At 43.1% G+C, this 26,312-nt stretch overlaps 1 protein-coding gene across 1 annotated transcript; it reads left to right on the forward strand.

Annotated features, from left to right (window-relative positions):
- The first annotated feature begins 1,138 nt into the window (after positions 1 to 1,138).
- On the forward strand, positions 1,139 to 21,213 carry mlpha (melanophilin a). Its single transcript, XM_080758544.1, has 15 exons — positions 1,139 to 1,193; positions 3,503 to 3,668; positions 6,413 to 6,637; positions 7,673 to 7,785; positions 9,301 to 9,342; positions 10,256 to 10,314; positions 10,741 to 10,833; positions 11,376 to 11,702; positions 11,825 to 11,905; positions 12,133 to 12,378; positions 14,609 to 14,785; positions 16,507 to 16,668; positions 19,471 to 19,530; positions 20,166 to 20,208; positions 20,547 to 21,213. The coding sequence occupies exons 2-15, from the start codon at positions 3,559 to 3,561 to the stop codon at positions 20,594 to 20,596; spliced, it is 1,788 nt and encodes a 595-aa protein (XP_080614670.1). The 5' UTR covers positions 1,139 to 1,193; positions 3,503 to 3,558; the 3' UTR covers positions 20,597 to 21,213.
- Positions 21,214 to 26,312: the final 5,099 nt, after the last annotated feature.

The following is a 26,312-nucleotide window of genomic DNA, read 5'->3' on the forward strand; positions in this document are numbered from 1 at the left end:
AGGCTTACAAATAATTCATGTAAATATATTCAGTACAAACCACTATGGGGAAAAAAATAACGGGCTTTCTGTGTGTAATAGAACCACAAAATGGCAGTCACCGCTATGGCATATAATACGCCATATATACATGGATCATATCATATGGGTGCCTGCATGTGAGGAAACATAATGTCCCGTCTTAATAGTGTGTGCGTGGTATCATGGGTGCTTGCATGTGAGAAAACATAATGTCTAGTCTTAATAGTGTGTGCGTGTGTGTGTGTGTGTGTGTGTGCGTGGTATCATATGGGTGCCTGCATGTGAGGAAACATAATGTCTAGTCTTAATAGTGTGTGCGTGTGTGTGTGTGTGCGTGGTATCATATGGGTGCCTGCATGTGAGAAAACATAATGTCTATAGTCTTAATAGTGTGTGCGTGTGTGTGTGTGTGCGTGGTATCATATGGGTGCCTGCATGTGAGAAAACATAATGTCTATAGTCTTAATAGTGTGTGCGTGTGTGTGTGTGTGCGTGGTATCATATGGGTGCCTGCATGTGAGAAAACATAATGTCTAGTCTTAATAGTACATGTGTGCGTGTGCGACGTGTGTGCGTGTGCGACGTGTGTGCGCGCGTATGAGAGTGTGTGTGTGTGTGTCCAACCGCCCTGGAGGAGGGGATGATGATCATTGCTCTGAATACCAGCCATGTGATTAACTTAGCTCTAGTTCATCTCGTCTGGGGTTGAGTTTTGTGGAATTAACCCATTCTGGACGGGAACACCCTTTTTGGTGTTTCAAGCATTACATGTTATACTTTTAGCTATTGAAAAATAGAAGATCTACAAGCTCATATCTCAGAGATCTGCTATTTTGTTGAAAAAGCGTCAAAATGTGGCGCAAATCTTTGAATATATATTCTTTCAGAGCGAACGTTTTTAACTCTACTCTCCGGGAGGGTGGGGTCCCTGGAACAACATATTTTCAGATGGGGGGGGGGTCGGTGGCAAATTACACATATTTTTGGGGGTCCTTGACATGAAAATGTTTGAGAATAACTGACATAGAAACATACTGTAGGTTTTTCAGAAAACTGTCATGATTTAGAAGGCATTTGTAGAATCGACGTCAGGTCGAAATGAATTAACAGGCTCCGTCCGGACTGCTCTCCTCTCACACTGCCAGCCGTCTGACATCAACAGCAGATCAAAGGTAAGAGAAAACAAAACTAAATAAAGGCTTAATTCTAACCGCATAACGCGGCGCAATCTAATTGTTTATCAACCCGTCTGATGTGGATTCATTCAACACACTGTGAAATCATCAGTGTTCATTTAACTCCCAACTACAGTGTGCAAATGTGACCAAAATGGACCTGGGCCGGCGGCAATAAGGGTCCATTTGGTTACAGTTGTACACACACACACTCGCGAGTTATACAAATGGATAAATTTAACACAGAGGATTTCACTGTGCGGTTCAGTAATTCAATAGATTGTAGGAAGAATGCAGCGGATTACATGCATGCCTGATCATTTATAATGAATGAAAACCCAGGGGTGGAAAAAGTACTCAAATGTTTTACTTAAGTAAAAAGTGTCAATACTGCAATTTAGAAATACTCTGTTACAAATGAAATCGCGAATAAATAAATTACTTGAGTAAAAGTACAAAAGTATTGGTATCAAAATGTACTTAAAGTACCAAAAGTATAAAGTACTGATTATGCAGAATGTCCCAATTCAAGTTTTCAAATGCGCAAAAGATATTTTGAAACTAGCAAGCTTTGCAAGCAAACATCACATCGCAACACATTGTGAGCTTGTAGATCGGCTATTTTCAAATTGAAGTGGTTAATGTATGTTTTGTAATAATAATCAAAATCTTCAAAGTAACTATAGTGACTAAAGTTGTCAAATAAATGTAATGTAATGGAGAAAAAGTACAATATTTGGATCCGAGATGTAGTGGAGTAGAAGTTAAGGTGTTGTAAATTGGACATACTCAAGTACAAATAACTCAAAATTGTACTTGAGTAAATGTACTTTTACTTTCCACCACTGCCAAGTAGCGTGTCACAATAATCTCAGGTAATATTGTATGATGTCATTAAGAAAACGGTGCGGATTCAAGCAGAGAGAGAATGAGATGAAGTTTAGTTAGCCTGCTCAATTTACAATTTAGACATTTAGCAGACACGCTCTTAATCCAGAACCATTTACAGTAACCAAAGAAAATATGAGGTAAGGTAATAAATACATCAAATGCATAGAAATAGTAATCTAGGATCATAGGTAAACCAATTCAACCTATGATCTGTCTAAACAACACAAGATTAAAAATAAATAAATATGTATATACCGGTATGTTGAAACTATACACAGTGTTACACACCATCTACAGATGACCTGGCATACCGGTATGTCTATGAAATATGCTATCTAAATCACATTTTAGTCTTTGCATATAAATAAGCAAAGGTCTTCAAAGCTACAGTAGGCCTTCATTTGACTACGTACAGTATTTCATATCCATACTGTACATCCATTGTATCCAAAAGAACAGGCTGCAATCATTTGCCTGAGGTTTTATATTTACACACTGTCGTTCGTTATTAGCTCCAATGTTTAGCCATCTAAAAAGGACCATGTAAACCAAAATAGACCAATTTTAGAGGACACTACATGTCTGATGTCTGCATATCTTATACTAATTATACATTGGTTATACAGATTTGGGCCCAGTTCACCCAGAACCCACAGCAACAAGCAACAGTACAGAATGCAGTCTAAAACTGGCTGGTAACAAAAAGCATCCAATCCTATTATCCTACTATAGGACAGTACTGACTAGTATACTGTGTGTGCATGTGTGCGTGCGTGCATGCGTGTGCGGTTGTAATGCACGTAACTCGAGAACCATTTGCCCCTCCGACTTCATATTCCACACACGCGTTCCACACCCCCGCAGGGAGTGCAGTGCCCGGACTCGAGTCGGTCTCCATGTGGGACACAGACGGACAGTTAAAACGGGTGCTGTGACAAGTTGACAACGGGTATTATTAGGTTCCCAAGTTGCATCGTTCTCAAGTAGGCCGGTAGCCGACGGGCACGTACACAGGTCTAGTTCTATTAAAAGTAGACAGGCCCAAAGTCTTGCTGAATGACAGCAGACATTATTGCTTCCAACTGTTGCCCCAATTGATTGATTGATTGATTGATTGAAGACTCAACACAACATTACTTTGTTCTGACAAGCTTTTCCATAAGGCCGAGTGCTGGGATCAATAATATTAATGACAAAATAGCTGGTATTTTACTGATCTGTGAAGCCCAGTTCATGCTTAGTCGAGTGCCAGCGTGTCACGCACAAAAAGCTGATCTACAAGCTCACAAAGTGTCGCAATGTGGAATTCCAAGTAGATCTTTAAAATGAAAATTGCCGCAGACATGATGATCAGGTCAACACACACACACACACTAACACACTAACTGCCCTGATACTTCTCCCATTGGTCCCAGGGCTCCTGTCTGTCATCCAATAAGAAGAGGAGTGTCTGTGTGTGTGTGGAGCCATCATGGCAGGCAAGCTGGACCTAGCTGGACTGACGGACGAGGAGGCCAAACACGTATGGAACGTCATTCAGCGAGACTTTAACCTCCGCAAGGCCGAGGAGGACAGGCTGGGGTGGGTCACCTCTATTCACCTCGACTCAGCGGTCCCCAAACTGAGGGTCAGACAGACCCCAAATTACTTTAGGTGGTCCCCAGATGATTAGCTTAATGTAATGTGTGACATTATTTTCTCACTTTTAAGACGTTTTTTTTAATTGGCCAAATTGTCAAATGTCAAATCGTAAGAAAGAGGCAAACATTGCTCACAACGACTCACACAAGCTTGTAGTTCGGCTATTTTCACAATATTATATCTGTGGAACAGAGTCAATCTAAATGTAATGCATACACATTCCAAATGCTTGTCAGGGTCACGGCCTGACATGTCAACTTACAAGTGCATGATTGGAATAAGCAGAGTAAGCAGTAACACTAGTACGGTCAACAAACCGCAAGGTAAATACTTAGTAAATATAGTCAGTCAGTAAGTATAGAGTGCAGGGAGAGAACAATGCAGTGCCTCAAATAAACCAAGAAAACATGAACCTAAATGAACCTAAACCTATAACATCAGGTTGAAACATGTGCTCCAGAAAAGCCAATCTAAGTTACAAAAACATGAGACCAAGTGACTAAGATAGCCTATATTCTGCATATAGTAAGAAGTATACAAGGACAGTGTCATAATTAATTATTACATAATATTCTTTGCATAATCGGCGTAATCGTTTCATGTGGAACTAGAAAAAAGTGTCCCTCGGAGCACAGGTCTCCACCAGGGCAGGTCAGGTTATGGCCTCCTGGTGGCGCTATAGCAGGCCAATGTGAAAAGGGTGGGATATATTCCTCAGCCTATAGGAAAGTCTGTGAAAGATTTCACGTAAATTACACGCTCTTGATCTATGATTATTCATTTTCATGTATTCATTTTGTTTGAGTGTAGTTCCTATAAGTGGTGAAGTTACATGTCGGTGCCTCCTTGTGTGTGTGCGTGAGAGAGGAATGTGTGAAAGCCTGCAGTTGTTTTTTTTCCTCTCCTCCTCCCTCCACCCTCACGGTGATCACAGCTCGGTCACAAGGCTGCGTCTGCAACACTGAGCCTCTCAGTGGAGGAGCCAGTGTCTGCCGTGAGGGGCCCATTCTTCTGCGCTCATAAAGACCCCTCTGTCCCCCACCCGCCCGCCGCCGCCTGTTGCTGCCTCCACGCCGCATGGAGAAAAACAGGCGGCGTAATTAAACGATAGGCCTACATCCGTTAAACAACACACCCCCAGAAGCTAACAATGTCCTCCTGAGAAACTGAGCTCGTTGATGCTTGAGACCATGAGTCATCATGGGGTCAGTGAACTTCCAGCTCAGCTGGTTCGGCAAAGTGGACATAATGCCGGCCTTCTGTCAAATGAATAGTCAAAACATTGAATTGCTAGACACCAAAAAGTGGTCAAACCCTTTTCAGTAGTTGTTGTACCCCATGCATGCACTGCGTGAAATGAGGAGTTAACGAGCAATTATGGGCACTGGATATGCCTGTAAACCAGGCAAGTTTAGCAGGCAGTAATATACGGTAATATACAGGTGTGATGGTACATTACCAGAGTTTACCGGAGTTTGTTGATACGTTTAACGGGAGTTTCCTGTAATATACATAACCGTATTCCATGCTTTTTGCGCAATACCAGACATTATATCCATATAATCATTGGGCTACGTACTGCAAGAAGTACACTCAAGTAGACGCATCCTGTGTCATGTCCATATTCCATGGTTTGTGTCCTTTTAAACTTGCAAACTAAAATCCCCCCCACCAACAAGGACACAACGAGATTGCACTGAATTGAGCAAGTCACTCAGGGCTATATTGCTGTAACTAAGAATGAGTTCTCAGTTCAAACTGGTTTGACGATGACGGATCTCTCATGAGACACAGGCATATTCGGAAAAAAGCATGTGGAATAGAAAAAACTAAATCAATGTTCGTGTTTTTTTAATGTGTGTGCTTGAGGCTAGAAGTGTTGCTCTGGATTCTGCGAGTCACATGGAGGGAAGAAAAACAGGAGATATGTCATTAGTTTGAGTGCTTCTCAGAATGAGGGTCCTGTGAGTTCGACCCCCAGGCCTGTTGGCGTAACCTTCTTTAACGGGGGTTAGTATTAATGATGTCATCTTGTTATAGAACGATGTTGATTTTCAATTCTCTCTTGTGAAAAAAGGGCACCTTGTGCAGCGCGTGGAACCGTCCGGTTGCCCTAATAGCGTGAGATTTATAGATTTTGGGGCCTAAATAATATATTAGAAGCTTTTTATCAAGAATTAATCAATGTCACCCTGCTCCCCATACTGTACAAAAAAACGTTTTTTTAACGGAGATAAGAGGTTGCTACCCGACAGCAACCATGTTATGTTCCTGTTATGATTCCCCTCATTCCCTCTTCTCCTCTAGCTCTTTCTTTTTGTTTCTCTTTTGTAATTGTGCCCATTGGACTGAGGCCGATTCTAAAAATACGATTCTAAATCCTGACCTAAGTTTTCTGGAAAACTTCAAATATTTATATAGCAGCATAAAAAAAAACCCATTTTTGAATACTGTACATAAAGTACAGAACCCCAAGAGGGCTTCCCGTCCAAGAGGGTTAGAACACGAAAAGAGGTTCCCGCCCCAGAATGGGTTAAACAATTATGTCACCCTCAATTGTTTGATGCTCGGTGTAAAGCACACTGCATTTCCTTGTTTGAAATGTGCTATACCGGTACAAATAAAATTGTCCTCCTCTCCTCTCCTCTCCTCTCCTCTCCTCTCCTCTCCTCTCCTCTCCCCAGGACTCTAAAGGTGGCGATAGAGAAGGAGGACACGAAGACAGAGTTGCTGGGCTCTCAGACCTGCAGCCTGGCGGACTCGCACTGCATCCGCTGCCTGCAGCCGTTCAAGTTCATCATGAACAGCAAGCGCCAGTGTCTGGACTGCAGGATGTACACCTGCAAGTCCTGCAGCCGCTACAACAAGAAGGAGCACGGATGGGTGTGCGACAACTGCCGCATGACCAGGTGAGAGAGAGAGAGAGAGAGAGAGAGAGGGACGGACGCTTGCATTTGATGTCTTCATGGAATGTTAAGTTTTGCTTTTTGCAGGAGAATGGCCTTTTTTTCCCTTTTTTTTTTACACTTAACACGATGGACGCCAACGCCTCGCAACCCGTCAGATGACGGGTTAAGATTTAACCCCGGAGGTCGCCGAACCCGTCAGATGGCGTGTAGTATAAGGGTTATATCAATACCATGCAGCCAAAGCTCAACACTAACCTTCAGATAACTAACCCGTCAGATGGCGTGTAGTATAAGGGTTATATCAATACCATGCAGCCGAAGCTCAACACTAACCTTCAGATATCTAACCCGTCAGATGGCGTGGCAGGTATTTGTACTTTACTTGAGTATTTCCAATTTCCAGTACTTTTACTTCTACTCCACTACATCTCAGAGCCAACATTTGTACTTTTACTTCAGTACAATTGTTTGAAAACTTTAGTTACTAGTTACTTTGAGCCGATCTACAAGCTCACAATGCGTTGCAACACGACGCATTGTGAGCTTGTAGATCTGCTATTTTCAATAGATTTTGTACACAGTTTGAACTTGTGAAATGGGTACATTTTGCAATATGAGTACATTTTCAATTCCGTACTTTTACTTGTAACGAAGTAGTTCTAAATTGCAGTATTGGTACTTTTACTCAAGTAAAACAATTGAGTACTTTTTCCACCACTGCCTGTACTTGTACTCGGGTAAGTGCCTCTGAGACCTTTAGTGTCAACCTGTGCCAGTATAAGGTACAGTATGGTGATGTGTTTCTGAGACCTTTAGTGTCAACCTGTGCCAGTATAAGGTACAGTATGGTGATGTGTTTCTGAGACCTTTATAGTGTCAACCTGTGCCAGTATAAGGTACAGTATGGTGATGTGTTTCTGAGACCTTTAGTGTCAACCTGTGCCAGTGTAAGCTACAGTATGGTGATGTGTTTCTGAGACCTTTAGTGTCAACCTGTGCCAGTGTAAGGTACAGTATGGTGATGTGTTTCTGCAGGGTGTTGAAGGTGGGCACGGTGGGCTGGTACCATGACAACGTGCGGACGCGTTTCAAGCGCTTCGGCAGTGCCAAGGTCATGAGGTCACTGTACAAGAGGCTGAACGGAGATGGTGAGAACAGATTTTACTTTTCCTTTCCCCCCCCCCATTTCTCCCCAACTTAGCCAATGAATTCCTACCCACACACACACTGCTGTTGTGTGTTGTGTGCAGAGTGGGTTCACAACCTCAGCCGGGTTTGAAGCCCGGGCGTTGCATTTGTGGCGTGACCCCGATCAGAGTGTAGCGGAGAGTAACTCACAACCTCAGCCTGAGGGCCTAAAAAGTGTAATATCTCCGTGGAGTCATAGGGATTTCCCTGTAGTATGGCCTTAGTGGCTGAGATGTTGGCTTTCCACGCGGGAGACTGCTTAGAGTTCAGGGCGATAAACCAGTGAGGAGCCCCCACCGGAAGGACAGAGCCATAGTCATAGACACTCCCTGCTGAGAGGCCGAGTCATAAGGGAATTCCCTTTGGCTTAGTGGTCAAGAAAGATATCCTACAATAAATGCGCCACGTCTCTGTGTGTGTGTGTGTGTGTCTGTCTGTCTGCGTGTGTACGGTTGTAATGCACGTAACTCGAGAACCGTTCGCCCCACCAACTTCAAATTCGACACACACGTTCCACACCCCCGCAGGGAGTGCAGTCCCGGGGGTCAAGTCGGTCGGACCCACGGCTGTCCAGAACCACCACAAAAGCCTCTGGTCAGGCTCTGCCAGTGCAGGACCTAATGAGCCTAAATCCCCTCACCTGTGCAATTTCCAGCCTCTATGCCTCAGCCAATTGATTGCCATGGCAACCCCACACTTGCCAATAAGATTACTTAACCAGTCCATGTTTCACCGTTGGTTTGCACTTTTCAGACGCAGGCAGACAGACAGATACAGAGATCTCCATGTGGGACACAGACAGACAGTTAAAATGGGTGGTATGACAACAGGTCAGGTATTGCATACTAAAGTATGGGCACAAAAGGGACAGACGGATAGTAAAAACGGGTGCTATGACAACGGGTATTATCAGGTTCCCAAGTTGCATCGTTCCCAAGTAGGCCGGTGGCTGACGGGCACGTACAGGTCTAGTTGGCTTACCACACGGGAGACCCAGGTTCGAATCCCACCAGTGAGGAGCCCCCACCGGGAGGACCTAACAGAGCCGTAGTCATAGTCCTGCCCCCCACCCAACACTCCCTGCTGACAGACAGGCCTCCCAGCCTGTAGGAATACGTACAGTGATGTCACCCTCGCCCTCCCCGAACTCGACAAAGCCGGATTCACGGCATGATGGACACAAAACCCAGTCATACGTGTTAAGGACCAACGACTGAATGTTCAACTTTAGCATTGTTTTTATGTTTGTTATTTGTTGTAACTATGTCCTTTGACCTAATTATTTGTAGTACAGTACGTTAGTAACAAGTCCACACTCGTGTGGCCAATTATCCACGTGGCATGGTATATATGCACATGGCTCGCTGGCCGGCGCCGTCCAGGAGAAATTGGAAAATTGAACGATGAACTAGAGAGAAGTACATACTGTATGTACTGGAAAATATGAATGCATGTTTTGTTTTTTATTCCATCAGGTGGACGTGACGAAGACACTCAAAGCATGCCGGATGTTCGCAGTGAGTAACTATAATGTTATTATGCACCCATCTAGGCACGAATAAACGTTTAAAATCATCACATTCAAATATTTCTCTCTTACGAAATTCAATAGTTCCAATTCGTGATTACAATGTGCCGAGTCATGTTCTATAAGCTTATTAGACACACACCTCTCGTCTGTCTGGTGAAAGCTGTTACTTTTCAGGATTCAAATTCAGAAGTAGCAGATCTACAAGCTCGAAGTGACATGTTTTTCTTTTGTGAATCTTGATTTACAGTTTCTGCTAACATCTTAGATGAGAGAGGCATTGCCTATATAGTTGTTGCTCACTAAAGAGTCATTTCACATTTTGGCTGTAACTTCCAGTTTTAAAATGTGTCTACAATATTTATACCAGTATCCCTATACTATATGGATAGTTCTGATTGGATTGGCCGGTCCTGCTCTGTTCCCTTTAGTGTGGCACAGTGGTCCTCCAATGTTTTAATAAGAATTTCAAGGACCCACATACTGTAACTGACAGAAATGGAACCAAATGGACCCTTAGGGGTTATCGACAGTGAAGGAAACCATGCAAGGCAGCCCGCCCACCTGCTCATCGGGAGTATTTCCGTAAATTACCCTACTTGAACATAATGACAGCGTCACATACAAGTTACAAGTAGCAGATATAAAAGGAGCGTGTAGATCTGCTATACTTTTTCTATTTTAATGATTATTTTAATCCTGAAAAGTAAGAGGTATCCAATAGACGATATTGTTTACATCATTTGTTTCAGTAGTATCGTTAAAATAAAATAAATGTTTGGAAATTTTTATTATAAAATGTAAATCATTGAATAGCCAACATATAAATGGATAAAGACACACACAATTAGCCTAATTAAAGTCATTCTGTAACTGATCTGGAGTCACCTTTTTCATCTCAGGTGTTTATACCTGTCACGAGGACGAACATGGCGAGGCTGAAGCTCAACGCTACAAAATGGTAAAACTTAATTGTTTAAAGTTAGGGAAAATAATTTTCTTCTGTTAAATGAAGTGTAAATAAATACACTATACTCTGATAGTAGGTACTCATTGATAGTGTTTGTTGTGTGAGTGTTTGTTCAGTAACAGAGATCTCCATGTCTCTCAAGCGCTTTAATCAACAATGCATCCAATGCAAGATGGAACTAGAAATGCACTCTGTCGAGCTGCCAACTTGCATCGTGTTACAATGATGCAAACTACTCACTTGCTGCCTTATGCAGTAGATGTGAAACAGGGAAATAACAAAACTTATGCAACAGAGGGTGGTGTAAGAGGTGACGCAAGAGCAACACTGAATTTTGTCTATTGCACTGTAATAATGACTGAGTATTGTGTTTATCTGAATTCTGTTGTTCTTGCCGTTTTGTTGATGTTGTTCAAGACGAGAAGGAACAAGAGGCTTCTTTCGGTTCATCCCATGGACTTTGATGCCGCTGAGGACTATTTCTCACACTCCCGACGTCAGTCTGTTCAGGTAGTGCACGCACGCGTGCGCGTTCAGGTAGTGCGCGCACCCACACACACACGCCAGTAGGCCTACACATATGCATGCATCATACATTTCGCGTACACAACTACAAAGTATTGCAAACTACTGAAGTTGTGGATCGGCTACTTTTACCATATTCAAAAGTAACAGTTTCGGACATGATCGAGGTTTGCACCCAACAGCGACCGCGCACACGCATTTTTCCTGTTCAATTCCGTCAGTCCCATAACCAGACCGTTTCCACCGTCATGTCAGTCCCATAACCAGACCGCTTCCACCGTCATGTCAGTCCCATAACCAGACCGTTTCCACCGTCATGTCAGTCCCATAACCAGACCGTTTCCACCGTCATGTCAGTCCCATAACCAGACCGCTTCCACCGTCATGTCAGTCCCATAACCAGACCGTTTCCACCGCCATGTCAGTCCCATAACCAGACCGTTTCCACCGTCATGTCAGTCGCATAACCAGACCGTTTCCACCGTCATGTCAGTCCCATAACCAGACCGTTTCCACCGTCATGTCAGTCCCATAACCAGATCCAGGAGGAGCGAGGCTACAGGAATGACATGGACTACCACCACAACGACGTGCTTCCACAGCGCGGCAGCCGCCGGAAGAGCCTGGCCGGATACAGCCAGGTCTCTCTTTCACTAGCAGACGACCACGGGGACAACAGGATGGTGCGCACTCGCTCTCTGTCCAAGATCAGCTCGACGATGGCCAGACAGCAGTACGTGGACACCTCCGACGAGGAGGACTACCAGCGGTACCCGCCCACGTTCCAGCAGGGAGCCTACCGACGAAGACCCAGCCGGGCGTCCTCACAGGAGAACCTGGGACAAGCCATGCCGGTACCCTGACTCTCTCTCTCTCTCTGTGTGGTAGTAACCAACAGTTTCCAACTACATAATACATTGTGTGCGGTTCTCATGATGATATCTAATGGTCTCGTCTCGTGGGATTCACGTTGCAGATTACTGAGCTGAACAAGCGCATGTCAGCCATTGAGGGCCTTCTGAACCGCCTGGAGGGGAAGATGACCAGTCCAGATGAGGTAAGAATTAGAAAGGGAAAGAAACTGGCACGGATTATTCAAAATAAAAGACCACCGCTGTTATGGCAAGCGGTGATGGACATTAGACTGAATCGCGGGTGGTATATATCAAAGAAATGTTGGCTTGTTTGATATTCAAAACAAGCCACCACATCACCGAATGATAACAATCAACCAAGCCTGTATACGTCTTTCTTACATCACGCCTCCTCCACGCCTCCACGCAGGCCGCCGCGGCTCCGGCCGCCGACGCCAAGGCCGAGGAGGCGAAGCTGAGGAGGAAGCTGAGCGAGCTGGCGGGACACCTCAGCGAGGGCAAGGGAGGCGCGTCCTCGGACGAGGACGGCGCCCCCGGTGGTAGGAGGCCGCCCTACTCCCTGCCCAGGGGGATCCCTGCCAGGACCACAAACACCCCCAACGACCCCGACCTCAGCTCCTCCAGCGCCGATGAGTTGCCGACCGACGCCCAGAAGGTATGGCCGAATAGGAGCAGTGTTGTTTTTATTTTAGTTTTAGTCAGTCAGATAGTTTACATTTACTTTTAGTAGATCTCTTGTCCACTAGTCCCTTCCTAAAATTTTAGTCTAGTGGTAGTCGACGAACATTTTTCGTCTTAGTTTTAAGTCAACGAAATCAACACTGCGTAAAAGTCGTGTGGTTATGATAAAGAATTTGCCCTTTCCTGCAAACTCCCTCGAAGGAAAACAAAATGTAAAACAACCTTTAGTCTCAGGATGGTCAGAGGGTTGTTTGATGGGGAGCTGTCTAGTTTGACTGGGCTGGCTTTGAGCTGGGGAATGTGTCGCTCTTGCTGCAGGGGCCCTAGAACTGCAGCACAACTATAGAATTTCACAGGAGATAGAAATTACTACATGAACCTAATTATCACAGTAAACAACGCAGTTACAAATACACAGCTCTGACCTGGTGAGTCTTGTTTACCTGAAATGTAAGATGTTTTGGGGCATATAGGGTAGCAAGTTTACAATTTGCCATCTGAACTTGATAACGCACTTATTCAGCCCTTCTCTGAAAGCAGTGTTGTTTTGTTTCAAACAAATTAACAACCAACAATCTTGTGTGTTTTCCCTCTCTACACTAAGACAAAACAATAATCAATCTGACTGCTTCTATGCTAACAGCATTCCTCCTTGGTTAGTTTTGCTTTCAGGAAACCTGTCTTTTACTAAGCAGTGCTGTGAAGTAACTAAGTATATTTTCTTAAGTACTGTACTCAAGTACACATTTGAGGTATTTGAACTTTACTTGAGAATTTTCAATAGAGCGCCGAAGTCCTGATGTCACTCGCTCATCCCCTGGTTCTGCCTTGTTCACGGAAGTCATTTCTCTATGGAGAATAACATGGGGTCATCTTAAAATCGTTTCATATTGTGGTCCAAAAATAAACAAGCTGTCTCTGCGTTATTGTCAGGGAGGTGTCTCTGTATCGTTTATGACAGTCAGTCAGTCAGTCAGTCAGTCATATATGATATGTGATCTGTTTCCAGCGAAAATGTAAAGTAACAATAGCGTTTACTCTCAGTCAGTTGATTCTTCATATCCATATGAGTGAAACGGCCTGGATGACATGTTTCTTTTTCAAACACAGTTATTATATGAGGCGGTCTAAAATCCCCCTATGGGGATTACAATGCAAATTCAAAGTACATGAACCCGTGCATTTGCGCCCTCTACCAATAATGACGTCAGACTTCGGTGCACTATATCCAATACTTTTACTTCTACTCCACTACATCTCAGATGTAACTTTAGTTACTAGTTACTTTGTAGATTCTGATTACTATTACAAAACATACATTAATCACTTCAGCCATACAGTATATACTATTTGAAAGTAGTCGATCTACAAGGGAGATAATTATCTATTTTCAGAAGACAATGAATTATACATTTGAAAGCTTGAAATGGGACATTCTGCATTTTACTTTTTTATTCTGACTTTTAATTGTAACAGAGTAGTTCTACATTCATTGCAGTATTGATAATTTTACTTAATTAAAACAATGGAGTACTTTTCCCACCATTAATATACTATTATGATACGCTGGAATGAGCTCGATGCAAATATATAGCTGAACTCCAATTGAGAAATGAAGAGAAAACTAAACGTCAGCTACATTGCGTAACTTATAGCTACTTGGTGACGCACATCTGTCAGAGCACCTGTGTTGTTTTAGGCAGCAAAATTAGATTTTAGTTTTAGTCATAGTCTCTTGTATAGTTTTCATTTAGTTTTAGTCACATTTTAGTCACCCGGAATGATTTAGTGTTAGTCTAGTTTTAGTCGACTAAAGATCATAAGATTTTAGTCGACTAAATCTACAGTTGATCCAGTCGAAATGTGTTTTGGCGGGGCTTGATGTCGTCGAAATGACAGATTTTCAGCATGCATGTAACATGACTTGTACTGGATCTCTTGACCACTAGTCCCTTCCTAACATTTACTAGTTTTTATTTGTTGACGAAGTTGTCAGTATATTTAGTCTTAGTTTTAGTCATCATAGCTTAGTTTTTATTTAGTTTCCATTTAGTTTGTCAGTGAAAAAGGTTTTTATTTAGTTTGTCAGTGAAAAAAGGTAGTCGACGAGTCATTTTTCGTCTCAGCTTTAGTCGACAAAATCAACACCTGTCAGAGCACCCACCACTAACACGCGTCCTCCTCCCTTTCCATATGGCTTTCAGAGATCCACGGCCACCGCCCTCTGTGACCTCACCACAGAGGTGCTCAGAACCATAAACGCCACAGAAAACGCTCTGGTGGAAGAGTACGGCCACTCTGGGCCTAGTGTCAGAACCCACTTATTATCAGTGGATGACGTTAAGCAAGCAGAGGAAACTTACAGAGAACTTGAGGAAAATGTAAGCTTAATTCAGACGTTAACAGGTGTAGAAGTCCCTCTTTAGATACTGCTCCAGCTGCTTTCTTGTTACCTAGCCTGGGCAGCATTCCATTTCGGGTTCATGATCCGGTCGGGAGCGGATGGTAACTTTCGTCATGTTGTAGTCAATGATTTGTAGTCATTTGCAGTCTTTTTCTTTTTTGCCCACTGTACTATATCATGGCATTATGACCTGTACAATAAAATGTAAGTTAAGATAAATGTTATTGTACTTTCAAATGATATGCGTTCGGCTGAAAAGTGAAAACTATAGTGCTTGCTGTAACCAACTAATTTCTTTATTATTCTATAAACTCTCTGAATAGAGTCCTCTGCACTACAATGCAGAGCAAACGGGTTGAATGAAAGGGGGGACTTCTACAACATCTTTTTTCCTTGTCTCCCCAATATTCACTTCCGTTGGGTCATATACTATTCATCCGCAACAACCCAAAACTATATCAAATTACACAGAACTACCCAAAACATGCAAGTAAATATAGTACACAAATTAACCCCAAACTAGCCAAATCAGGCACCCAAAAGTACGCCAAGCTTTACTGGCATGAGTTGGGTTCTATGGAGTAGTTTTGGGATGTTTTGGACGATTAGTTTGACCTTTTGCGTTTGGAGCTGCAACTAAGCCATGCCATGCCGTCCTGTGCTTGAGTGCTTGTTTGTGCTTAATGGCTACCTTGTGTGGAATTTGTTATAAATAGGGCTGGGTATTTTAAAAACAAATCTCGATTAATCTATCACATAGTGAAGTTCTAGGCAGGCCAGTAAAATAATTAAATAAACCCTGCGGTCAAACTAGTATCAAATTCTAACCAAAGTTAGTGTCAAAGTGTCCTTGAGCAAAACACTGAACCCCTAACTGCTCCCGATGTGCAGGTTGGTGCCTTGCATGGTTTCCCCCACCATCGATGTGTGAATGGTAAATGGTGCATTTACTGTATATAGCACCTTTACATTCACCCATTCACACACACATTCATACACCGATGGCGGCGGAAACCATGCAAGGCACCAACCAGCACATCGGGAGCAATTAAGGATCATTCATAGTCTGGATTTTCGGTGATTAGGTGACCACCGAACTACATGACGTCACGAGCCATGGTGAAGAGCAAACCACCGTCACCGCCCCAGCCCTTCTCTCTGTTTTTACTCACCACCGCTCAACGTTATTTCAGCTCCGGTGGTCACCTCACCACCGGAGTGGTGGTCACCTCACCACCGGGGCGGTGGTCACCTCACCACCGGAGCGGTGGTCACCTCACCACCGGGGCGGTGGTCACCTCACCACTGAAAATCCAGACTAAGAATGAGCCTTTGGGTTCAGAGTCTTGCTCAAGGACCCTTCGACACAAACTCTGGGGGAGGCCGGTTTCGAACTGGCAACCTTGCGGTTACCATCCAGCCACTCTACTCCTGAGCCACCGCCGCCCCGAATGGGTGAATGTAATCCACAAATCTATGTAAAGCGCTTTGGATAAAAACGCTAAATGCACCATTTAACAAGTCAGAAGTATGAAAACTCACCCCATAATACCCAGCCCTATACACAGTCAAAACCCTCTCCATTTGTCAACTCTAGAGAAGTGTGCAAATGTAAGCAAAAAAGGGACCCATAAAAGGGTCCATTTTGTAAGCAAATGGACCCTTTTTTGGGTCCCTTTTGCCCCCCCCCCCCGGCAGGTCTACATCACAGCAGGAAAGTCCTTTGAGCTGGAGTCCAAGCTCCGGCTGCTGGAGCACAACACCAAGAACCGCCTGGTAGGAACCACGGACTCGGACCTGTCTGACCTGGAGGACGTGGTGGCTCTGACCGCCGCCCGGGTCCAGAGCACCGAGAGCGAGGTGGGTGCAGGGAGGAGGACCCCAGTGTTGTTTTAGTCGACTAAAATGTATTTTGGCGGAGCCTTGGAATGGCTGTTTTTACACTTGCTGAAAATAGCCGAACTGCGACGCGCTGTGAGCTTGTAGATCAGCTATTTTCAGCATGCAACCAAGTGTAACATGACTTATAGTGGATCTCTTGTCCACTAGTCCCTTCCTAACATTTTAGTCAATATGTCAATATTGAAATTGTCAATATATTTAGTCTTAGTTTCGGTCATCATAGCTTAGTTTTCATTTAGTTTTCGTCAGCGAAAAAAGGAAAGTCGACGAACCTTTTTCGCCTTAGTTTTAGTCGACGAAAACAACACTGCAGGTGCAGGGAGGACCCCTGTGTTGTTTTTGGGCAGCAACATTTCTATTTTAGTCGAATAGTTTGAATATAGTTTTCATTTAGTTTCAGTCTCATTTTAGTCAAACCTGGAATGTTATAGTGTTAGTCTATAGTTTTAGTCGACTAAATATCATAGGATCTTTGTCGGCTAAATCTACAGTTGATTTAGTGTAATGTACAGTGTAGTGTAATGTATTTTGGCTGGCCTTGATTTCTTGTCCACTTCCTAACATTTTAGTCTAGTTTTTATTAGTTGACAAAATCAACAGTATATTTAGTCATAGTTTTAGACAGTCATCATGGCTTAGTTTTTATTTAGTTTTTGTCAGTGAAAAAAGGTCATGGTATTAGTCGACGAAAACAACACTGGGAACAGAGATTTTTAGAGAGAGAGAGTGCTGTCATTGAGGGGGCAGAAAACAGCGCGGTCACGTGGTTCAGGTACTCGTTTGTCATTCGCACGAGCCCACATGCACTCGAATGCATTCCGTAAACTCTATGTAGAAGAGACTGGCCCTATGAAGTGAACGGAGTTGTCGTAACTCTCTCATATAAACGGCACTGGGAGGGACTCGACAGTAACCCATAGATACAGTATGATATACTGTATATGAAAAACCCATATGGTATTCTATATTCCATAGATATGATATAGTATGACCACTGCCAGAGAGCGAGGTGGGTGGACTGGTCACCAACCCATATATCTCTGGGGTGCACACGCAGATCCGACACAACAAAAGGTCCGAAGCGCGGGGACTTGCAATGCGATGGTCCGACATGCGCTGCTCCCGTGCTTGCGGTTATGGTTAGGGATTGAGGTTTCGGATCAATAGTATGTCGGAACTAAAGCCTGTATCCATATCTCTGCTCATAACTCCAAAATGTTAATTTTTCAGGAAATGAAAAATATAACATTTTCAGGAAATTAAGAAAACCTTATATTTTAAAGCAATACAGCCTCATCAAAGTTGCCGTAACTTGCCAATTACATCCATGAGGGGGAGAGGTGGTGGAGTTAGTTGCTTTAGCAGACATTTTGAGGGTCCAATGGAGTTAAGAGGTTTTGTCCAAAGCACTTTTTACTACTTTCCATTGGTTCAATATTTTCGAAACAACACACAGACGTATAGGGTGTTCAATAGCACTGATTTATGCCAAAAAAAACTAAAACCTCAAAAATTGAGTTATGAGGTTTCCTCCTGACAGCAACAAATATTGTATGAACAACCAAATAGATATCAGCGAGCACAGCAATGTTTTACTCAAGTAAAAGTATCAATACTGCTCGGTTACAAGTAAATGTCTGGAATTCAAAATTTGCCTGAGTAAAAGTACAAAATTATTTGCATGAAAATGTACTACTTAAAAGTACCCAGAAGCAGAAAGTACTCATTCATGCAGAATGTCCCATTGTTCACATGTTTTGTATAACATGTATATAAAAATCGGCAGTGGCTCAGGGATAGAGTGGCCGCCTAGCTGGCCGGTAGAACAGCTGTAGGAAAACCGTGACGTTCCCAGTTTCAATCACTATAGGCTCCCCCAGAGTTAGTGTCGAAGTGTCCTTGAGCAAGACACTGAACCCCTAATTGCTCCTGATTTGCAGGTTGGTGCCTTGCATGGTTTCCTCTGCCATCGGTGTATGAATGTGTGTGTGTGAATGAATGTAATGCACAATCTATGTAAAGCGCCTTGGATAAAGGTGCTATATAAATAAATGCACCATTTACCATGTAGTGTCACCACCATAATGGGCAGGCCAACATACCAATTTGACTGCAAGAAACAAGTCTGAGTCCTATACAAGTATTCTTTATCATAACATACAGTAACTATTACTGTATGTATGTCAGTCTGAGATTTGGAATCTCTTAATCTCATCTCTAATTCACCATATTCATACGGCGGCCATTTTGCACTTATTTCATACTTAAAGAGTACCACCCGGGGTGTCATTTCTTCTTCCCAACCCGCAAATATGATGTAAGAGAAAAGTGGCGGCAGCCGTGTGTGAATATAGTCAATGCTTAACCCATTTAGGAAGGGAACCCCTTTTGGTGTTTTAAGCATTACTGTATGTTATACTTTAGTTATTGAAAATTTGTGGCGCAAATCTTTGAATACATATTCTTTCACAGCGAACGTTTTAACTCAAATATTTGCTTCTGGGGGGGATGGGGTCCCTGGAACTACATATTTTCAGATGGGGGTCCGCGGCCAAATACAGATAATTCTGGGAATCCTTGACAAGTTGACATGAAAAAGGTTGAGAACCACTGACATAGAAACATAGGCCATTTTTCGAATCGACCTCAGGTCTAAATGGGTTAAGAAGATTCTTGCAGCAAACCTATACCTATACTGTTATTTGTTTTATTAAGACAGTTTTGCTTCCATAACGTACCATCATTTTCTCATTGTTGCAGGTGTCCGATATAGAAAATAAGATTGCGGCCCTTAGTGCCATGGACAAGTCCAAGAAAAAGGCAAGCTGGATCCTTGATATAATGTGATTTGACTGTGTCACTGGAACATAACATGAAAACAGATATATCTACTGTAGATTAGCCTCATGGGCAGCATTCCTTTTCGGGTTTATGATCCGCTCGGGAGCGGATGATATCGCTACGTCACTCATGTTGTAGTCATTGTTTTCAGGCAGGAACCATCAATCTGGAACTTCCTTTTCCCTCAAACCAATTTTTCTCAATAAAAGCTGCATGCTACGAGAGCTTTTATTGTTATTCTTCCGGTTTTAGGGAAAGGAAGTTGCAGATGATGGTTCCTGCCTGATGACTATAAAACAATGACTACAACATGACGATATTATCCGCTCCAGACCGGTTCACACGGCAATTTTGTTAACACAGACCAAGGCTTTCCTCCGAGGTGGAAAGCCTGGTGATGCCGAGGTTAACTGCAGTCGATGTGCCGATTAGTATCTTTCAGCTCTACTGTACTGGGGTTAGACAATAGCTCAGCTCAGTCCTGTGTTTTTGATGTGTGTGTGTGTGTGTGTGTGTGTGGTGATATAACAATAATTACTTTGGGGATTTTATTCCTAGTTTTTAATTTACATGCAATCGTGTTTTTCATTAATTATCTCCATCTGCTCCAACAGATGTCTGGTCCCCAGCAAAGGAAAAGATTTACTCCTGACGCAAGTAAGGCTTGAAACTCTCTGCTACACGGGCCTACGGCAGTGAGGTTAATGTCTCACCCAGACCACAGATCACCCAGATCTTATGACTCATAGACCCATGAAATTCATGAACATTCAGTCAAAATAGCTGAACTTTATGTGAAAATAGCACAAGCTCACGGTGTGCCATATGACAACGTGTTGTGATCTTATAGACCGGGCTATTTTCACAATGTCATGCACAATGAATGAAATATAGGAGTAGCCTACTCTTGGATTTGGTGGTTAAAAAACCAAGTCAAGTATGTACATTTTCCTGCGTGTCTTTGCAAATAACCTGATACCTTATTCAAATCACAGGAAACAGCAGCAGCTCAGGATTTCAATGGAAGTCCAACAACATCTTCTAACAAACTTCATCTCCCGCCCCGGACCGCTGCACGAACACACTGGATGTGTATTGTGTACTCTCAACATGGTCTCGACTCCTCAGAAGACCTCAGCCATGCATTTTGATCCTATTTTCAGAATCAGCATACTTGGATGTGTATACGTATGCAGAAACATATTCACAACTTACACTTCAGTACACTTTGACTAGTCAATTCATAACAATGCTTTAAGTTCAAAGGCGATACATTGCAATTTGAAACAACAACAACCCAAAGCTATGTCAACCACAACGCAGCAATAGGCTCTAGCAACAGCAGTCATATTTTGGAAAGAAATTGGGCCCCTTCCTTACTTCCTTCACAGGTTTTGCCAATGATACTAATGAAGGCTCCGTTTCATTTAGTGTAGTGTAGGACATCCTTGTTTTAAGTTCAAGGACCCCCATAACTCTTGAGTTATGTATACACTCAGAGTTACACACAACCGCCAGGGGCCATTTGGAAGCCCCTCTCAAGGAGCACTGAGATTTGCAAGAATGTTAAGTGCATTATAAATAAAATGTATTGTTATATCATCATCCTCATCATTATCATCATCATCAAGGACCCATGAGGGTCCCTGGCCTGGACCACACTTTGAGACCCACTGGTGCAGTGTTGTTTTCGTCGACTAATACTATGATGAAGAATGTTCGTCGACTACCTTTTTTTCACTGACAAAAACTACATAAAAACTAAGCCATGATGACGAAAACTATGACTAAATATACTGACAATTTTGTCAACAAATGAAGAGATCCAGTATAAGTCATTTTACACTTGGTTGCATGCTGAAAATAGCAGGTCTACAATCTACAAGTCATTACGATGGCATCAACGCCTGCCAAAATACATTTTAGTCGAATAAATCAACTGTAGATTTCGTTGACTAAAATCTTATGATATTTAGTCGACTAAAACTAGACTAACACTAAAACATTCCAGCCTGGTGACTAAAATGTGACTAGAAACTAAATGAAAACTATTGAAGAGACTATGACAAACTAAAATCAAAATTTGCTGCCAAAAACAACACTGCACTGGTGTAGCAGACTGCGACGCAAGGAAGAGGCCCGATTTATTTACAATATGGCTGCTACTGTATGCAAGGAGCCTACTCAGACTACCTCAGGTTTCTACGGAGTGCGCTAGTTGTGGCACAGGGACAATGTAATGGCACTGCACAAGACAATGCAAGAAGACGGGGTACCAAGGTTCTGAAAAGTGGGGCCCGGCGGAGATCCCGATGGGGTTCTGGTGGGGTCCAGTATTTAATTTCACAGGCCAGATGTTAACCCGACGAGGCAAATGTATGACAGTCAGTGACTATTTAGATCTTTAGGTTTCACTGACTCTACCCTATACAGTTAGCTCTGGTCCATAGCTCTAATGCGTTGCATTTAGAGCCATGTTACTGATGACTTCCAGGGCTCGTTAGACTCACTCTGCCACTTTACTTAGCCAGTAGCCTTTTGATTTCACACTCACTTTATGCATGTGCATACCCTGTATATAGAGGTTCTCCCACTATGCATCAATAGATCACACAGTGAAGTCTGTGTAAATATCTGGCAAGAGAATGAAATCCGCATTCTCAGTTGTAGTAAGAGTCTTATTTAATAAGGATCCGCAGCAGCAGTCAGACCAGACAAACACGTTTCGACGCGCAGGCCTCTGACACTGACGAAGGCCTGCGCGCCGAAATGCGCAATTTTATTCTCTTTCTACATGTCCCCCTCGAATCTGCACCCAGCACACGCCCGAAGTACAGTAAATTAACACACACACACACACACACACACCGCCCCACAAATATTTACTTCTGCCTTTAACCATAATGAGGATTAAGACCCAGCTGGTCTCCGAAAATGTCGTCCAGAACTACAGATTCAAATGCCTTCCTTTAATTTGTCCACTTGCAGCACTCGTAGCAAGACAGGACTTTATTTCATGAGCACTCACCTCTTTGCCTTGAAATAAACAAATCACCTCTTCGTATAAAATACACTCAAGGGTTGAAGTGTTCATCTAATGAGCCAAAGACTATAGTTCAGTCAGACAAGTCACGAATAGATTTACCAATATTTATTACAGAATGAGTAATGAGTGTGAATTTGACTTGGCGTTCGGCTCTGCTGGATTTTCTCCCTGCTCGGCACGATTAAGCACCATCATAAAACATTAAGAGCAGGTAGATAGATATACAATAGAACCCCCGTGGGGAGCATAAATAACAGAACCCACCGGTGGTGCTGGGGTGGTGGTGGGAAAAAACATCACATACAACCAGGAACCATATGCAGAGGAAGGCAAGAAGAGCATGCAGTCTAGTGAGCTTAAGTAGCCCACCCAATTGGTCAGCTGACTGCCGCATCGGCGAATGACGTGTTGGACTTGCACACACTTGTACACCCACATAGTAATGCGACATGTTAACCCTTGAGTATAGTATGCGCCTTTGAGCATGGCATGAACCTCCTCGAGTATGTCTGACTGAACTAACTCCGCAGGCTACGTCTCATTTTTGTTGAGGTCATTTTTACTTTACTGGAGTATTTCCAATATTCCATACTTTTGCACTTTCTGCTCCACTACATCTCAGAGGCAAATAGGCCTATTGTACTTTTACTCTATTACAATTACTGTATAGGTATATGGAAACTAGTTTCTAGTTACTTTGTAGATTTTGATTATTATCACAAGACTTTCACCACAAAACACCAACTCATTCCACAAATGCCTTCTAAATCCTGACCGATTTCTGAAAAACCTATGTTTCTGTGTCAGTGGTTCTCAAACATTTTCATGTCAAGGACCCCCAAAAATATATATAATTGGCCACAGGACCCCCCCCCCCCCCCCCCCATCTGAAAATGTGTTTCTCCAGGGACCCCCTCAGAAGCAAAAATAAATAAATTAGTCAAAACCATTTGCTCTGAAAGAATATATATTCAAAGATTTTCACTAAATTTTCATGATTTTTCAAAAAATAGCAGATCTACAAGCTCATAGTGCGGCACTCGGTGCCGCGCTATGAGCTTGTAGTGTCCGTCATTTAGCTGGGGACCAACCTGGAAACTCTGGAAGGACCACTGGTGGGGTCTACAATAGGGCTTTCACTTCTAGTGATTTTTACTAGTTGCCTAGTTTACTAGTAGACTAGTTGTTTAACTACCCATTATGAAAAAAAAGTTTAAATAAATATATATATTTGTTAATTTAAAAACTGTGTAATCTAGCATTCTAGCTGATCTTGACTGATTGAAACTGGTGAGAAAAAAACTTTTTGGCTTTTTTAATTATTATTTTTATCAACTAGTCCAGGGGTTCTCAACGTTTTTGGCTGGGGACCCCCCGGAAATGCTTTGGCCATGTCTCAGGACCCCCGCCCCGCCCCCCTCCGCAACACCAATACAAACTGACTGCAAAAATAATCTTAATAATAGAGAAAATATATCATAAATAAATACTGAAACCAGATATAATCATTAAGGAAAGTGTATGCATGTACTCTGTGTACTTAATAATAATTTGGCGACCCCCCCGACTAGTGGATTTACTAGTCGACTAGTTGACCATGTTCAATTCATCAAAACATTTAGAGACGTACAAATAGACACTTCTATATAGTCAAAGAACAGAACAGGAATCCATCATACCTGCTCATTGTCTCAGCAAAGCCATTAAAAACTGCATCAAATAAAAATTGTGTAACTATGCGTGGAAATGATATACTGTATGCAATAGCTCTATTCATTTTTTCCCCCTTTTTTTCTGAATCATACTGTATAGTTCATGTGGACAATGTTGCATAATACTGTACTTGTACTCACAAATAAAAAGGCTCTGGTCAGGCTCTGCCAGTGGGCCTAATGAGGCCAACTCTCAACTTTCCCCACACACACACACACACACACACACACACACACACACACACACACACACACACACACACACACACACACACACACACACACACACACACACACACACACACACACACACACACACACACACACACACACACACACACACACACACACACACACACACACACACACACACACACACACACACACACACACACACACACACACACACACACACACACACACACACACACACACACACACACACACACACACACACACACACACACACACACACACACACACACACACACACACACACACACACACACACACACACACACACACACACACACACACACACACACACACACACACACACACACACACACACACACACACACACACACACACACACACACACACACACACACACACACACACACACACACACACACACACACACACACACACACACACACACACACACACACACACACACACACACACACACACACACACACACACACACACACACACACACACACACACACAAGCTGCACTGTTGGGTCTTGTGTGAAATGTTGTCCCCTGGTGGACATTTCATACCATGCATAGTAGTTACAGTATGTGATTGATAAACCACTACAATGAACAGACAGACATGGATCCTGCCTCAACTCCAAACCTTCCAAACACCACAGAAGCCACAACACACACAAAACAAATAGTGACACTAAACATTAAACTAGAAATTATGCACTCTGTCGAGGTGCAAACTAAGCTTGTATGTATGTGTATGGCCATACACAAGCAGAGCGCCTGAGCGTGCAAGTACTGCAACTAACTAATGTCTATTACAACTGCTGTTCTTAAACCTTTAGACCCGTTATTGGCCATACCAACATTGAAACATAGTTACGTCACCATCAACAGCCAGTTAGGGACCACCGAGGACAGGCCTACATACCATACATACACACCATGCATACCATGCATGCATACATACATACCATGCATACACAGCCGCCAGCCGACCACAGTACTTGCGCGCTCTTCTTGCGCAAGTAATTTGATTCACGTCGTCAACCCTCGTTACCATGGACACAAACAGAGTCATACAACTGAACTGGACATGACTCTTTTGTCACGCAGTCTTTGGGCCAGAATACAGCAGCAATAGTTGGATTAATAAGCATCCCGTGGCACAGAGACAGACACGGTTCCTACCTTTAACCGTCTTCTGTGCAGAAACGTCTTTGATCAAGTCAGTGAACTCCGTGTCATCCCCCTCAGTGGACACAGGTGAGGTGATTAAGCTGCTCTTGAAGCCATCCTGGATCTCACTCGGTTTCTTTACGAAGGCTGGCTTCAAGAAAGAGCGCACACCACCTGTTTATGAGACACATAACGTTTAAGGTAAATGGGCATCGTTAAAAGGAATGCAGGAAAGGTGGGCACCATTACCATATCTATGGTGGCTGGCTCCATGGGCACCAACTTTCTGAAAGGACTGGGCTCTAGGGAAGAGTGGGCACTAGGGCAACTGGACACTAGGAAGAGTGGGCACTAGGGCAACTGGACACTAGGAACAGTGGGCACTAGGGCAACTGGACACTAGGAACAGTGGGCAGTGGGCACTAGGGAAACTGGACACTAGAAAGAGTGGGCACTAGAGCCGTTTCCCTACACCTTTTGATTGATTGAATACTTTATTAGGCAACATAAATGCAAACAGCACAATGTACAGTCAGGCATTTTTGTCCAAAAAAGGATTTCACCGAAGAAAGACCTTGCAGCCTTGTTTCCATTCGGGTCCTATTCAC

Source organism: Protomyctophum bolini (genome assembly GCF_963924005.1).
Source record: "Protomyctophum bolini genome assembly, chromosome: 24".
NCBI lineage: Eukaryota > Metazoa > Chordata > Actinopteri > Myctophiformes > Myctophidae > Protomyctophum > Protomyctophum bolini.